General features: G+C 38.0%; 1 protein-coding gene across 1 annotated transcript in view; it reads right to left on the bottom strand.

Annotated features, from left to right (window-relative positions):
* Window positions 1-258: 258 nt before the first annotated feature.
* The window catches only part of LOC124789394 (lysosomal alpha-glucosidase-like), a 127,853-nt gene continuing 112,444 nt past the window's right edge, over window positions 259-15,667 (bottom strand). The window contains exons 16-18 of the mRNA XM_047256730.1: window positions 8,704-8,792; window positions 3,926-4,122; window positions 259-877 (exon numbers count right to left, since the gene is read on the bottom strand). Coding sequence (XP_047112686.1) covers window positions 815-877; window positions 3,926-4,122; window positions 8,704-8,792 — 349 coding nt within the window. The 3' untranslated portion in view covers window positions 259-814. The remainder of the gene's footprint in view (window positions 878-3,925; window positions 4,123-8,703; window positions 8,793-15,667) is intronic.

Here is a 15,667-nt window from a genome sequence, read left to right as displayed (position 1 = left end):
GAACATCCACTGTAGAGTTATCCATGCAGAGAGCATAATATTCTCTTTTTTAATTTAATCACAGAAAAGAGTCAGTCTGGTATACATAATCTTTATCTGACAAATCACACAGAATGACTAAATACAATAGTAGGCAAAAACACTGACAGTTTCACTGAAAGGTATTATTAGACTCAGTCTTCCCTTTTACAATGATCAAGAAAATTTGGCTGACAGAAGCCAAACACTTAAGTTTCTATTTACGTGGTAATATCATTCTTGTCTCTGTAAAAGTGATCTACTTTGTGTCAAAATGAAAATAGTGTCTTAACACTAATGTAAAATGGTACATTTCTTGTAGATACACGATACAATTAACATGCATACCACAGTTAGTTTGAAATGAATGGTTACCAGTTTTGTTATGGTTTGTTTCAGGGTGTGCGAACATAAATAATCAAAATTATTATAAATTAGAGCAATTATCAGGGAATTCTTTTTCAGTTTGGCGAACTGTATAATGAAGAAATCAAAGAAAAATAAGATCTGTACATTTGGGAATCAAACACTAATACAATAGTGCACTTGAAATAAAAATTATGATGCATAAGCCACAAATAACTCAGACTGCTAGAATACAGTAAATGATAAACACAATAATAAGATATATAAATTAATACAATGCATCAGTATTGTCCTATCCAAGTTTATTATAGAATGGTACATAAAATGTAGACACGATAATGAAGAATCACTAAGACTCAGAAGCAATGATTAGTCTATTGGAAAAAACAGCAGCCTCTTGACTCTTCTATTCTCAGTCTCTAAATGTGTTTTATGACCAGTGGACTGAGAAATTCTTGTGTAATGAGATTTTCATGTCCTTTATGAGTAGACACTGAAAATGAATTAGCAACAGTGACATTAAAAAACACAAGTTTGAAGATGATAACTGTGTTATTTTATACATTACTTTAATACAAAATTTGGAAAAAAGAGATACATTTTGCACAATGAAAGACACTCTCCATTGTTGCACATTTACTAGTCATGCCCACTAATGCATCACTGATTTTCCAGTAACTAGACAAGAATGCTAAAGAAGCATTTGCAGCAGTCATGAAATCATGACATAGAAGTTTTGATAAATGTGTAAGGCTGGAACGAGATGTTGAGAAGCAGTACAAGTTCATAGTTTTTGTGTGAATGCACACAGTACCTGTGAACAGTGCATGGGGAGAAAGACTGTTGGCACCACACAGAATTAGCCCAAATTTCTTTAAGTTTGCCCCCATGATCTATATGTGAGATGCAGGTTGAATGAAGGAATACGAATCTTTACTCACATTGGAATATGGGTAACCACAAATTTGAGAATAAGACTTTCTGTGATGCACATTGCCTTTCTCATAGTGTCTCCTATTGGGACGTACTGAATACTTCTGAACTCCCTCCCACCTTATGGACCAAACAATTCTAGCAGTAAGATGTAATTGTGTTGCAAATCAGATCTGGAGCACCAGGTTCTACAGGATGTGAGACGAACCATTGTACAAGCTCCAGGTAAGTTGCCCGCCAACATGTACAATTAAGTGTATCTTGCACGAAAGCCACTATTTCCTTATAGTCTACGGTCGCTGTGCCACTACCCCCACCATCTGCGGTCCAATGGAGGCCACTATGAACATCTGCTGTGAGCTGGATGCGATGCAACTCTGTACTGTGTTCTGGTACTATTTGTTGTCGTTGCACGCACACTGTCCATTTCCAGTCACCTGTTCATAGGACTTTTTCCCCTTCATTTCCATTCAGGAATCCAACCCTGCAGTTTGCCAGTTTTATTAATGTTTACCCTGTACACAGAGTATTAAAAATTATGTGTAAAATTAAATTATGTTTATTTATGTTGAGGGTGAACCGACAATCTTTTAACCAGGGACCAGCTGTCTTCAATTCTTCCTAGATTTCCTAACAGTATTCTAAGAATGTGAGTTCCTGTATAAAGCTGTATTATCTGCAAACAGTTCATTCCACATTGTGAGCAACAATGGTGCTACTACACATCGTAGAAATACAAAGGCTATTATATTCACTTCTGATGATGTCTTCCCACTAAGAAAAATTTTATCGGTTCTATTAGTTAGGAAGTCTTCAATCCAATCACACGCCTGTTCTGATATTCTTCATGCACATACCATGTATACAAAGTGATGATAGAAAAAAATACCAAAGGCTTCCTGGAAGAAAAAACACACAGCATCAACCTTAGTATGTTGTGAACAAACAAAGAATGCTGAATTACTTTCAATTCAATAAAGACTGGAATGGTCTACACCTGTACCCAATAGTGTGGCACACTCCACTGATGCAGTGATCAACAGTAGAGTGAAGCTAAAGGAGTGGTCGGTTCTTTCATAATACACAATGTAACGTCCATCACCATAAGGTCCAGTGGCTGTACATATATCTTCATCTACATCTATACTCTGCAAAACCACTGTGAGTCGTTTGGCAGAGCGTATGTCCCATTGTACCAGTTATCATGGTTTCTTCCTGTTCTATTTGCACATGGAGCACAGGAAGAATGATTGAATCCCTTCGTGCATGCAGTAATTATTCTAATCTTATCCTCACGATCACTGTGTGAACGATACATAGGGGGTTGTAGTATATTCCTAGAGTAATCATTTATAGACGGTTCTTGAAACTTTGTTAATAGATTTTCTTGGGATAGTTTATGTCTGTCTTCAAGAGTCTTCCAGTTCAGTTTCTTCAGTATTTATATGACACTCTCCCACTGCATCAAATGACTTGAGCTATTTTCAATTTTATTGTCACTTATTACTATCTTTGTCTTTTTTTGCATCTATGCAACAATTAAAAAGGAACTGTGTTGTGGTCTTTTCAGTAAAGCCATTTTGATGACAGTTCAGTAGTCGAGACTTTTTATTATCTTTTGTTGCAGTGTGATCATAATCAGTGAGCATATGGACAGATGACTTCATTCTATCAACTGATTATATGTAGTAACAAACCTTTTTAGTTTTTCATGTCAACTCAATGGTCTTGCTATGCAAGTTAATGAATATTTCTCGTGTAGCTATCATTAAACTTATTTTAACTTTGTTCAGCTTTTGTACTGCCAGAAAGGATCTGTTTTTGTTTGAATCTGCTATGCAGCTGTCTCTGTTTTCAAAATAATTACATAATAATGTTACTAAACTATGGAGGGGTCTTTCCACTTCCGGTATCTTCCACAGCATACACTATCTAAGAGAAAGCCTACAATATGTCTAAATTTGTGTTAGACATTCTCCACTCCCCTTCACAGCTATGCCACAGTCTCTGCTATCCAAGTACCTGTTTCTTGGATATATTTTATCCCTGACCTATTAGTTGTATGCGGCAGAGGTTTAAGGAGGGGAGGGGGAATTCTCCATCTTATCACACAGGTCAAGAAAGCTGAAATTGAGGTAATCAAATAACCAATGGAGTCTCTTGTTTATGCCTGCCACCTAGGTACAAACTAGAAAATTGCAGTGGGTCCTGAAGATGGGTGCTACAAACGTTGAGCTCTGCTTCCACCTCAGAGTAACACCTAGAATGTTGTAGTGGCCTTTTGATTTTTGATTGAGGTATTTCCCAGACATTGAGAGAGAAATTATGTAAGTAGTTGATACAACTTGTACAGAAGACATATTACTCAAAACACCATATCACAAGAATCTGTACTGTATCACAAAGGTCCTAGTCTCATGACAACTGTGCACTTTCACACACTTCTCACTCAATTTAGTTTCCACAGGAGAAACTGCTTGAATTGGAATTAAAGATTTGAGTTTACAATTTGTGCGCTGCTGCTAGCCAAACCTTCCACATCAAAATACTTCTTTAGTTACAAGCAGAATATAAATTAGTGACAAAAATTACCATTCAATGTACTCACCTTATTAGTTGTATCATATGAAAAAGGCCATTTCTCATCACTGATAATAACTGTGTTAACTGGACCTGGCACTCCCATAATGAGCACACCATCAAGAATCATCGGTGTGTGGTAACCGTAGTGTACTACATTACTGCTCAGCACTGACGTATCCAGAGTAAAATTCAGTAAAGTGTACTGCCCACTTTCATATGTATCTGCAAACAATTGCACATTATTCTCAGCATTTTCCTTGTAACAGAAGCAGTTCAAGAGCTTCCTTACCACAAATTTCCTAGAATATTGCAAAGATCGTAGAATGTAAATAAACAAGACTTCAGACAGCAGGTAAACAAACTTGGAAAAAACTTTACTAATTGCTTTTGGTACTCTGTGTTCCCCATCACTTATATTTCAGAAGGCACATCTCTTTGATTAAATTAAAAGATTTTCAAACTCACCCCTTAATCCTTGCAAACACTACCCATTTTCAACTTGTTGCTGTGTTGAATATTTTTTGGACAAATTGCACCATATTTTCAAAAGGAAACTGCGAGATTGTTACACAGTGTTAATAACTAGCTTCCCTGCTCCAGGAACTAGAAACAGGTTTCACTTCCCATTCTGTAAATTCTACAAGCTCTTTTACTCCTTCCTTTTCTTTATCTTTCTGTATTTAAATAGCTCTCTAATGTTCCATCTGACTTTCATTTTCATTTTTTTTACTTAAATATGTATATACTTTCCATACTAGTGGAAAGATCAATGGAATATAACGCAAAACTCAATTTCGATTCCCTTTACGAAGAATGTATATTTGAAAGCCGCTGCGTAGAGTTAGGGAAAAATATTGTAATTTTATCTGTGTACAGAATTCCAGGCACTGAAATAATGAAACATTATTTGTCAAAATTCCAGTGCCTATTGCAAAAACTTCAAAAAGAAACCAAGAAAAGAGTCATAATTACCGCTGATTTCAACATAGATCTAGCCAGTGAAGCCAATAACTCAACAAAATTCATTGATATGATTCAAACATCGGGTTTCAGCACAAATTTCACCAATTACACTCGAGTAAAAGAAGTGTCTGCAATATGTATAGATAATATTTTAACCAATTACACTTATAATGAGGCAAATAACTTTTGTTTAGATTTAGGACTTTCTGATCATTGCGCTCTGCTTATGGAGTTACCAAAAATAATAGATCCTTGCTCGAAAAAAACCTACACCAAATGCCAGTTAAGCAAAGAAAATATAAACTTATTCTATCATAGATTAAAAAAGATGGAGTGGTCTATAGATCACAATATTTTATGCTCTGAAAATTTTGCTACTTTCTTGGAAAAATTCCTGCTTGTTTTTAATGAAACTTTCCCCATTACTTCACATCATAAAAAAGTAGGAAATTAAGTAAAGTGGATTACTGAAGGAATAAAAATCTTGAGTGCAAAAAAAAGACGACTACATAGGGAACTAAAACAACAGAAGTCTTGATTTTGTTACATATGTAAAAGATTACAAAAATATTTTTAAAAAGTTGTAAAGGCAGCCAAAGAACAGCCAAATAATAGATTTATATTGGATAGTGAAAACAAATCAAAGGTATTATGGTCAGTGATCAAAGCTGTAACAGGTGCCACAGGTAGAGGCCATAATATTTCTGACATCAAGATAGAAGATGAAACTACTGTAAACCCTACTCAAATTTCTCAATTGATTAATGAATTCTTTATAAATGTAAACAAATCTAATGTCACTGTAGCAGAGTATCCAGACACGGTAAATTTCTTCAACCGTGAGCAACTTGACGGTGAATTTTTCAGCACATTTACAAAAACTACGGTAAAAGATATAAAAAATGTGATATTGTCACTAAAAAGTAAGACACCAGCAGGATGGGATGGGATACCAGCAAAAGTGTTAAAAACAGTCTCTAAAATAATTGTGCAGCCACTAACTACAATAGTTAACCAGTCCCTTCAAGAAGGTCATTTTTCAGTAACACTGAAGTACACAGCAGCTAAGCCACTATTCAAAAAGGGCACCAAAGAACACATGGAAAACTATCGGCCAGTCTTTCTTCTTCCATCACTGTCAAAAATATTTGAGAAGGTAGTCACCATAAAAATTCAAAACTTCATAGAAAAATTTAAAATAATCTCAAAGAATCAGTATGGATTTCAAAAAGGCAAAACCACAACATCTGTTATAAATAATTTTGTTGATAAAATTAACTTGTCTCTAGACAACTCACTGCATGCCACAGGAATTTTTTGTGATCTATCAAAGGCCTTTGATAGTGTGAATCAGTCCTTGCTACTCTGTAAACTGGAAAAGTATGGAATTAGGGGCACGGAATTAGAATGGTTTAAACCCTATCGAACCAACCAAAGATAAATAGTGGTTATAACATCAGAGAGAGGAACTTTTATTAAAAATGGAAAACCATTTCACAAGGAGTACCCCAAGTTTCTGTCTTAGGTCCCATTCTGCTTTTGTTTTACATAAATGATCAGTCACTTAATACTGAGTGTCACTCAGTTTCTATTTGCAGATGGCACATATTTAATCATTGAAAGTAACATTACAGATCAAATTCCGCAAACTGTATTAAATACTTTAGAAAACTTAGATACCTGGTTTGATTTAAATGGGTTAAAACTAAACATGGAAAAGACCCAGTTAATGCAATTTAAAAATAAACAAGCACAATTAAACGATATTCAGGTCAGTCACAGAAACCAGGATTTGCAGGAAGCTAGCTGTGTGAAATTCCTAGCAATGCAACTAGATAAAAATCTATCATGGGGGTCACACATACAGTACCTTGCAAATAAATTAAATAGCCTAGCATATGCAATGACAATATTGTACAATGCTACCAGTATGGGCATAAGAAAAGTAGTATATCATAGCTACTTTGAGTCAGTAATAAGGTATGGAACTGTGTTTTGGGGTACCTCAAACCATATGTGTCGAATACTAAACCTTCAGAAAACCATAATTAGAAATATGCACAATGTAGGGCGAAGAAAATCATGTCGCCCACTCCTAAAAAATCTGAGTATACTTAGTGTTCCCTCACTATACATACATGAGCCGATTATCTTTGTACACAGTAACCCTGATTTACTTGTAGCAAATCATTTTCAACATGATTACAACACCAGAAATCAAAATAATTTTATGCTGCCCACCCAACATTTAAAACTTTATGCTCAAACTCCACATTATATGAGTATGAAAATTTATAACAAAGTGAAAGGAAGAGAACTGCTCAGCATAAATTTAGAAACACTGAAAAAATCCTTATATGAGAAATTAGTGCAGGAATGTTATTATTCAGTAGAATAATTCATAAATGACAACCTGAAAATTTGAGCAGGAGAGAGAAAGTACTTAGAACTGTTCATCTTAAAAGTTTGTTACATTTGACGAAAAATTATTAATTGCTTAATTAAGTAATTATTCAGTACTGTACATTATATTACTGGTATAATAAGGAAAATAGAAAACCAATTTTTGTGTTTTGACGAGTCTCTTGTACTTTTAAGTCAATGGCTTGAAATTGTATGTTATGAGACAACAAACTTCTACTTCTACTACTACTATATCATCAAAAGCATTCAGACACCTATTGTTGGCATTAATGTGGGATGTGCCCTCCATTTGCCTTTATGACAGTTTGAATTCTGCTGAGGACACTTTCAGTGAGGTGTTTGAATGCCTCCGGAGGAGTGCCGGCGCATTCTTCCTTGAGAGTTGAAACCAGAGACAGTAGTGATTATGGCTGCTCGGGTCTGGAGCAAAGTCAATATTCTAACTTATCCCAAAGATGTTCCAATGGGTTCAGGTCAGGATTCTAGGTAGGCCAGTCCATTTCAGAATGTTGCCCACAAACCATTGTTTCATGGATGCTGTTTTGTGGCAGGGTGCATTGTCATGCTGACACAAAAAACTATCATCTCAGAGCAGTTTCTCTACTGCACACAGGACGCAATACTGTGAACTGTGTTCATATTCCTTCTGCATTTAGCATTTTCTTAAACACTATAGGGGACCACAACCTAACTACAAAACGCACACATTACTGCACCACCACCTACTCCATACTTTACTACAGGCACAATACTTGGTGAAAGCTAATGTTCTACAGGAATTCGCCAAACACAAAAGCTTTCATGGGGTGCAACACAGTACAGCACTGGTCATTCCTCTAAATCCCTTGTTTCCAATCATCCCCTGTCAAGCGCCATCACTCTTTACATCTACAGCAATGTGTGGTTTGTATGGAGCCACTTGGCCATTGTATCCATTCTTTCTAATTCCGTGTGCACGGACTACTGGTAGCACTCCCGAACTCATACATGATTTCTTTCACTGATATCCTGTGGTTTTTTACGACTAGCCTCTGCAATGCTTGAGAGTCCCCATCCATCTGTACACGTGGCCTGCCTGGTCTCTGTTGAACCTGGTTGCTCCTTCGCATCTCAAACTTCAAAATCACATCACCAACAGATGGCTGGTCAGGTTCAGAAGGGTTGAAATGTCCCAATGACTACTCCACATTTTAAGTCAGCAGCTCTCCTGACTGACCCATTCTGCTGTTGCTGATTCTCTACCCACAACGCCATACTCCTCACTTTCTTTTACATCAGTGGGTCAACCTCTTGGGCCATCTAGTGGTCAATTATGCATTACATAGGGGTATCCCGGTACTTTTCATCAGATAATGTAAGGACTGAATTTATATATGATTTAAAATTCATATAATTTTATGAAAGATTTGAACTTACTCATAGAATCTCCATCATCCCAGTACAAAGAGCCCTCAGCATGACCATCTTCATCAGCTGCTACAATGAGCTCAAAGTCATTTTTGCGACTGCACATGTAAAATAATAAGATGTACATGTTTTATGAGTATACAAGTTTGTTAATACATGAAACTACTTATAAAGCATGCAAGTGATGATATATTATTTCAGTGTCTAGAATATCACAGAACAAGATAATGTACGGCTCAGGTGAATGGAATGTCTGCCTGGTAAGATGTGTGACAAAAATGTGATTAAAGGTATTCAGTGTAAAGGCTGTTACCGCTGGTTTCACGAGAAGTGCGCTAAATTAAGCTTGAAATTTGTAAACGAGTACTACATATGGACTTGTTTCACATGTGTTAGTGGTGCTGTGGAAAACAAATTTAGAAACACCATCAAGGAAAATGACGAAAAAATCAGAGTACTTCAGAGTGATTTACTTACTCTAAACAACAAATATGCAACTCTGTAGAATAAGTGTATATGTGGCGCAGAGGTACATCTTCAATACAAGGAACCAGGTGTAAACAAACCAGACTCCTTCTCGGTAAGAGAAGACGATTTCTTGATTAAGGAAGATTATGGACATAAAGAAACGTCGAAAGAAGTCTTCTCAGCGTCATGTAGAACTGATTTTACAAAGAAGATACAACAGAAGAAGAAAGCAAAAATATTCGGCGACAGTCACGGCCGCAACATATGGGAACTCTTGACAAACAGTGTAAATAACAATGTTCAAATCTCAGGCATTGTAAAGTGCCAGTTTGACAATGTGGTTAAAAGTGTTAACGAAGATTGTTCAAAACTCACAAAAAAAGACAGTGTGGTGATAATTCACTTTAAACCAATCAATGACCAACAATAGCTCCATTTCAGTCATTGCCACCCATACTATACCAGGAAGACACTTCCATACAGCATACCACACATGGTCACCACATCTATAGTGATGGGAAGTCTGTCTCCAAAAATACGAAGGGTCTCATGGAGGCTTTCAGAGACTGAAATTATCCTCCAAACCTGGTCCAGAAACAGATCTCTTGTGCCTTGAGTCTCCAGTCACCTCCCACATGCCCACTGTCCAAAAGCCACAAATGAGCACTCTTCTCATGACTCAGTCTCAGTAACCCCCCCCCCCCCCCCCCCCCGGACTGGAGCAAGTGAGTCACATTCTCTGCTACGATTTCCACTAGCTGTCATTATGCTATGAAATGAGAAATATCTTCCCCACCCATCGCACAGTGATATTCCGCCACCTGCTGAACCTACACAATATCCCTCTCTGTCCCTACTTCATCCTCTGCTAAGAACCCCTTGCCCCCGGCTCGTAGCCCTGCATTAGACCCAGATGCAAGACTTGTACCGTATATCCTCCCACCGTTATCTACTCTAGTCCTGTTGGTAGCATCTCCTACTCCATCAAAGGAGGGCCACCCATGAAAGGAGGCATGTGGTCTACCAATTAAGCTGCAACCACTACGCCACTCTCTACGTGGGCACGGCAACTAACAAACTTTCTGTCCACATTGCATGAAGAGCCACCATCAGACTGTGATCAAGAGACAGCTGGACCACCCAGTTGCTGAACATGCTGCCCTACATGACACGCTTCACTTTAATGACTACTTCACTGCTCAAGCAATCTGTATTCTTCCTATTAATACCAGCTTGTCTCTACTGCGCAGGTAGGAACTCTCCCTACAACATATTCTTCATTCTGGTAACCTCTCTGGTCTAAACCTTCGGTAGTCACTGTCTCCCATCTACCTATCCCCTTTCCAGCTCCCACACCAATACTACACATCTTTCCAATCTCCCCAATACACCAACAAGTCCTTTCTCCTTCTCTCCTCTCTCCCCCTCCTCCTCCGTCCAGCATGTCTTGAATGGCTATCAACACCCCACTCATGACTGGTTGTCTAGATTTCCCATGGTTCATTACCGAATTACTAACTGCTGCACTTCTTGTAAAGTCTGCAGACACTGTAAGTCCACTTTTACCAACTGGCTAAAAGGTAGAATGTTAAAACAGTTCCACGGAGCTGCGCAGAGCTCACAAAATCAAGGAAATGGCAGACAGCCCTTATGGATGTTGGAAGCAAGTCAGATGACTCTGAGATAGAGGAGGTGTTGCAAACTGTTATGCATTTCTCTAGTTGAGAGTTAGTGATCTTTTATAATCAATGAAGTTATGTTGTTAGTACTACAGAAAGACTGCCAGAATTCAGAAGCTCATCCACTTGTGCAGGTGTGGAATTCTGCTTAGTGATTCTCCAGTTTTCTGATAGGGGTTGCAATTTACTGAGCATACATATGCTTGGTAAGAAGGAACCTGATCTTGGAGCTTGGAACCACTAGTTAGCAGGATGTGGTATTTATTATCAATGACTTACTTGGCGAAGCTTGATTGATGCCCAAATTTGTTTCTATGGCAAATGTGACTTTTTGTGGGACTAATTACTTTTTGACCTTTAACTGTTACCCTGTTTCATTTGTGGAGATTATTGATGGAAGTTGCTGCAAGCCAGCTGGGGGCAGTGTACAAACCGTTAGTGGTGGATGTTTTCGCATCCAGTGGTAAAATCTCAGAATCTTTCATAATGCAGCTACATAGCTATAGGGCATTAATTATCGACTTTTGAGCACTGACAAGTTGAATCCTATTTCCCGTGTCAAAATGCATCTGGTGTCCTTACTTTGATTGACTTTATAAGTGTAGCAGTGCAGAAAACTGACCTTGGTCCAATAATAGATGAATGGTTCCTAGTAATTCTTTGAAGCAATATGCTGCATAAAATTTCTCACCCAGTGCACAATGACAACAATGTGTGGAATCTGAGCTTGGCTACAAGCGAGAATTCTCACAATGCTATGGGAAATCTGATGCTGAGAGCATCAAGGAATCTTAAATGCAGCTGCCTATGCTGTCTATGAACATTTGGTCCAAAAATGTTTTGTCATTCCAGGAATGTACCCTGCCTGATCGAACTATGTAGAACATGTCCTTGGAATATCTGTAAAAAAAAAAAAAGCTGTCTACAGAAAAAGCTGGCTACAAAAAACCTCTGCTGGGCTTATGATTTTTGCTTTACCATCCTTCTTCTCTGTATGTTTATATTTCTTACTTTCATTCTAATAATCATGCTTCTTACTACAGGTGTCATTTACATTTTCATCAATTCATTCTTTTCTGCTTGAGATGTGGCAGTGTATTGTCATATCATTATGCACCATCAAAGCCTAGATAAAAGAAATACAACACTGTATGTATCGAATCATGAGAGTAAGCTAGTTAAAAACCCTTCTCAGTATAGTAGTAAATTCTGACAAGTCTAACAGTGACCGAGCGAGGTAGCACAGTGGTTAGCACACTGGACTTGCATTCGAGAGGACGACAGTTCAATCCCGCGTGCGGCCATCCTGATTTAGGTTTTCCATGATTTCCCTCCATTGCTCCAGGCCAATGCCAGGATGGTTCCTATGAAAGGGCACGGCCGACTTCCTTCCCTAATCCGATGAGACAGATGACCTCACTGTCTGGTCTCCTCCCCCACAACCCAACCCAACCCAATCAAACGGTGAAAGAAAAATTCTCAGTTTAATTCTGTGGTTGTACCAGAATTTGGGCAGCGGTATCAGCTGCAGTGTGCTGATGGCACAGCGTGGGGACCAGCTCTCAATGTTCAAAATCAGCGTGGCGGCTGGTGACCACAGGGCTCATAGCTGGCAGACAGATGCGCATGGATACGGAAGGAGGCCCAAAGCAGAAAGATAAAATGTAGTTTAGAGGGACAACGCCCCTTTACTTGGCTTTGGATGGCTGAGTCGATAAGGTGTCACATTTTGGTGGAAAAGTAGCCCCTTAAAAGGTCTGTCGTGCTGGATGGTGGGAGACTGGCCACCTTCACTAAAATTCAGTTTCATGTCCTGCTCTATGTACATTCATAAAGGAGAAGGTGAGAGCTGCAAATACATTAGATATCCAATAAATGATGATGGCTGACATCACTCTCAGTGTCCAGAAGTGAGAAGAGGGATGCATGGCTACTGTTAAAAGGGGAGACATGGTGCATTGCTGAACTGGGACATACGCATGAAAGAGGCTCTCGATCAAAATGTTGATGTCCATCCCAAGTGAGTAATGTTGTCTGAGTTACATTCGTGTAGGAAGTGACTTTGAACATTTGCAATAAGTGTATTTTGCTGGTACCAAACTGAAGAGGTTGGACGCACGCAGTCAAAAAGCCATGCAAATGTTTGTTGTGTCATACCACATTTGAGGATGCAAGGAAGGTGGTTTTCAGCATGCCTGGAGGTTGTGCATAACTCAAGTCCAGGGACTTCTTTCTCACTACCTTCCATTCTTCTTAAGAAAGTTCTTGGTGTGTGTTGTGTTGCCATATCCGGCACAGAACACATGCAGAATTTTACATTCCATTCGCCTCACTCAAACACGCAAACTATATAATGTACAAATATGAAACTGGCATCAACAGATTTTGGAAGAGTTGTTCTATGTTTTGATTTTAGTTTTATGTGCAGCAACGGATTATTAAAACAATATATGGACAGTTTACGAAAATGCACTTTCTGATGATGTTTCCCAATTTTTGAGCTGCAGTAAACATTTTTGTTATTGAAGTTAGATGAGCACATTACACGAAATATTCATTTACTCCAAACAGGAAGTCTGTTAGAGTTTTCTAACAGGAAATAATTTCAATTAAGTATGACATGCAATGGTCTGCTCATGCGTCATCAAGTACTGAATGGGCTCCTGGGCACTTTTGTTACAAGAAACAATCTCTACTTGTTTTAGTAATTTTGATGATCCATCTACTTATTTCTAACATAAAAAAAAAGATATATGCTGTGAGTAAACGTACCTTAAATATGCCACCCAATATTGGGAGGAAGAACAAAAGTGATACAAGAACAGCAGTTTGTTACTGCTGCAACATTTGTTTTGTGTGATACAGACTGAATTACTGAGATGAACTGCACTTGGAATTAGTTACTGGTAAGGGCTTCTTATCAGAATTTCAAAACTTCTGACAAAAGGCATTAAGCATCGACATTAGCAAACATTTCACTTTAACATCTAATCACATTTACTTATTTAAATTATGAAGTGTGTTATATAAATACTTACTGCATAATGTGTTTTATTGTAACTTTAAGTAAGTATGCCTACAAATCACTTCCAGGAGTGTACCTATAACTTGACTTTTCCAATGTCTTATGCAAAAGATGCTTTTGTAGACAAAAAGACCAATAAATAAAATACAATACAATCACACATCACCTAAGCACTAATACTTGGAAATCCATTTCATTACTAAATTGGACTCCAAATACAGGAGGTTTCATTATCGGTATGTGTGAGCAATTGAGGGACCCCACCCCACACAGAAACTGAGAGCTTGATTGCCACTTAACTGTTTCTAATTCTCCTACACTTCTGGGATGTTGGATCCAAGAAGGTGCTTTTTGGATAAAATGGTCAAGAACTTCTGAGAATGTCAGTGATACAATGTCTGGTGTATACATAAGCCTTTTCCTATACCAGTCTGAAAACTTGGGTTTGCCAGCAAAAATGTTTTTGCTTTGTTTGAAGGGCACCCCCTCTTCCTTCATGATGTTTTGGGTAGAGTGATTCACCAACCAAAACCTGTAGACATTTCTATGGTTCCTCTCTTCAAAATATTTATTTGGAATATGTATTTTTTTTTCTCCCCTCAGTGCAACTTGAATTCTGCCATTTTTACCAAAAAAATTCAGAACAGATAAGATTCTCCACTTGTGAGAGATCCCTTTAGTTTCATTCATACAAAATAGACCAAGGTTTTTGCATTCGGGAACTTCTCCCACCCTTTTACTCAAGCTCAGAACATTCCTCAGGTGAGGTATATTCTCTGAAATTCGGAGACTATATAGTGCATTCTCCTTTTTATTCACATGACCCTGTGTCAACCATGTATCAGCTCTTGCTGAATATTGTTATGGACAATAAGGAAAACTGTCAAAACATGCCTTAAGCTACCAAGCATAATTTAGTACGCAGTAAGCATCTCATACATTAATATCAAATTCAGACTACAAGTTTAAGATTGGGCGAATAGTACATATGACTGCAATTTCTAAACAAACCTTTCAACTGCATATCTAGACAGCTGTTGAAAGTGACATCTACTCTTAATAACTTATTAGGTTACAGCATAAATTTGTTGCATTTTCCCATAAGTTTAATAAATGCAACAGATAAAATGAGACTTTAGTCATACATAATATATTCTCCTTCACTATTTACAAGAGGCTGCCAATGCTGGGGTAACTTTTCCATTCTGTGACTGTAGAAATTATGTGGTTTTGAGGTGAAGAACTCATTGAACTATCCTCACAGCATATTTTCATCTGGAAAGGCAGTTCCTTGAAGATTGTTCAATAGAGAGAGGAAAATGTGAAAAATCTGCAGGCACAAGACCAGGTGAAGAAGGTAGGTGCAGAATGTTCCCAACTCAACTTTTGTACAGTGTTTTTTTGTCAGTCTACGAGAATGTAGCTGAGTGCGATCGTGGCATAGCATCACTTCACACAATCTTCTTGCTGCTGTTCTTGGATTGCGTCTGCAAGATGTCTCAGTTGTTGTGGATAAATTATGGCAGTGATGGTTACACCTCAGGGAAACACCACACTGTCGCTGTTTCACCAGATGCATAACATTATTTTTCGTGGATGTGCGCAGGTCTTTATACGAGGAGTTGCTGCTTTGTTTGGGCTCGACCATGCCTTTCTTTTCCTTATGATAGCATAAAGACACCAATTCTCATCACAAAATTCCAGTATTGTACGCACTAAAATTGACAATCTTCCTCCCCACAAATGAAAAAGAAAGGAGGGAAAAACAATACTGGTTTGTTATGTATGCTATGCTACACAC

The sequence above is a fragment of the Schistocerca piceifrons genome, chromosome 3, assembly GCF_021461385.2.
Source record: "Schistocerca piceifrons isolate TAMUIC-IGC-003096 chromosome 3, iqSchPice1.1, whole genome shotgun sequence".
NCBI lineage: Eukaryota > Metazoa > Arthropoda > Insecta > Orthoptera > Acrididae > Schistocerca > Schistocerca piceifrons.
The sequence above is the reverse complement of the archived record's forward strand: the minus strand, read 5'-3'. Positions and strand labels throughout refer to the sequence as shown.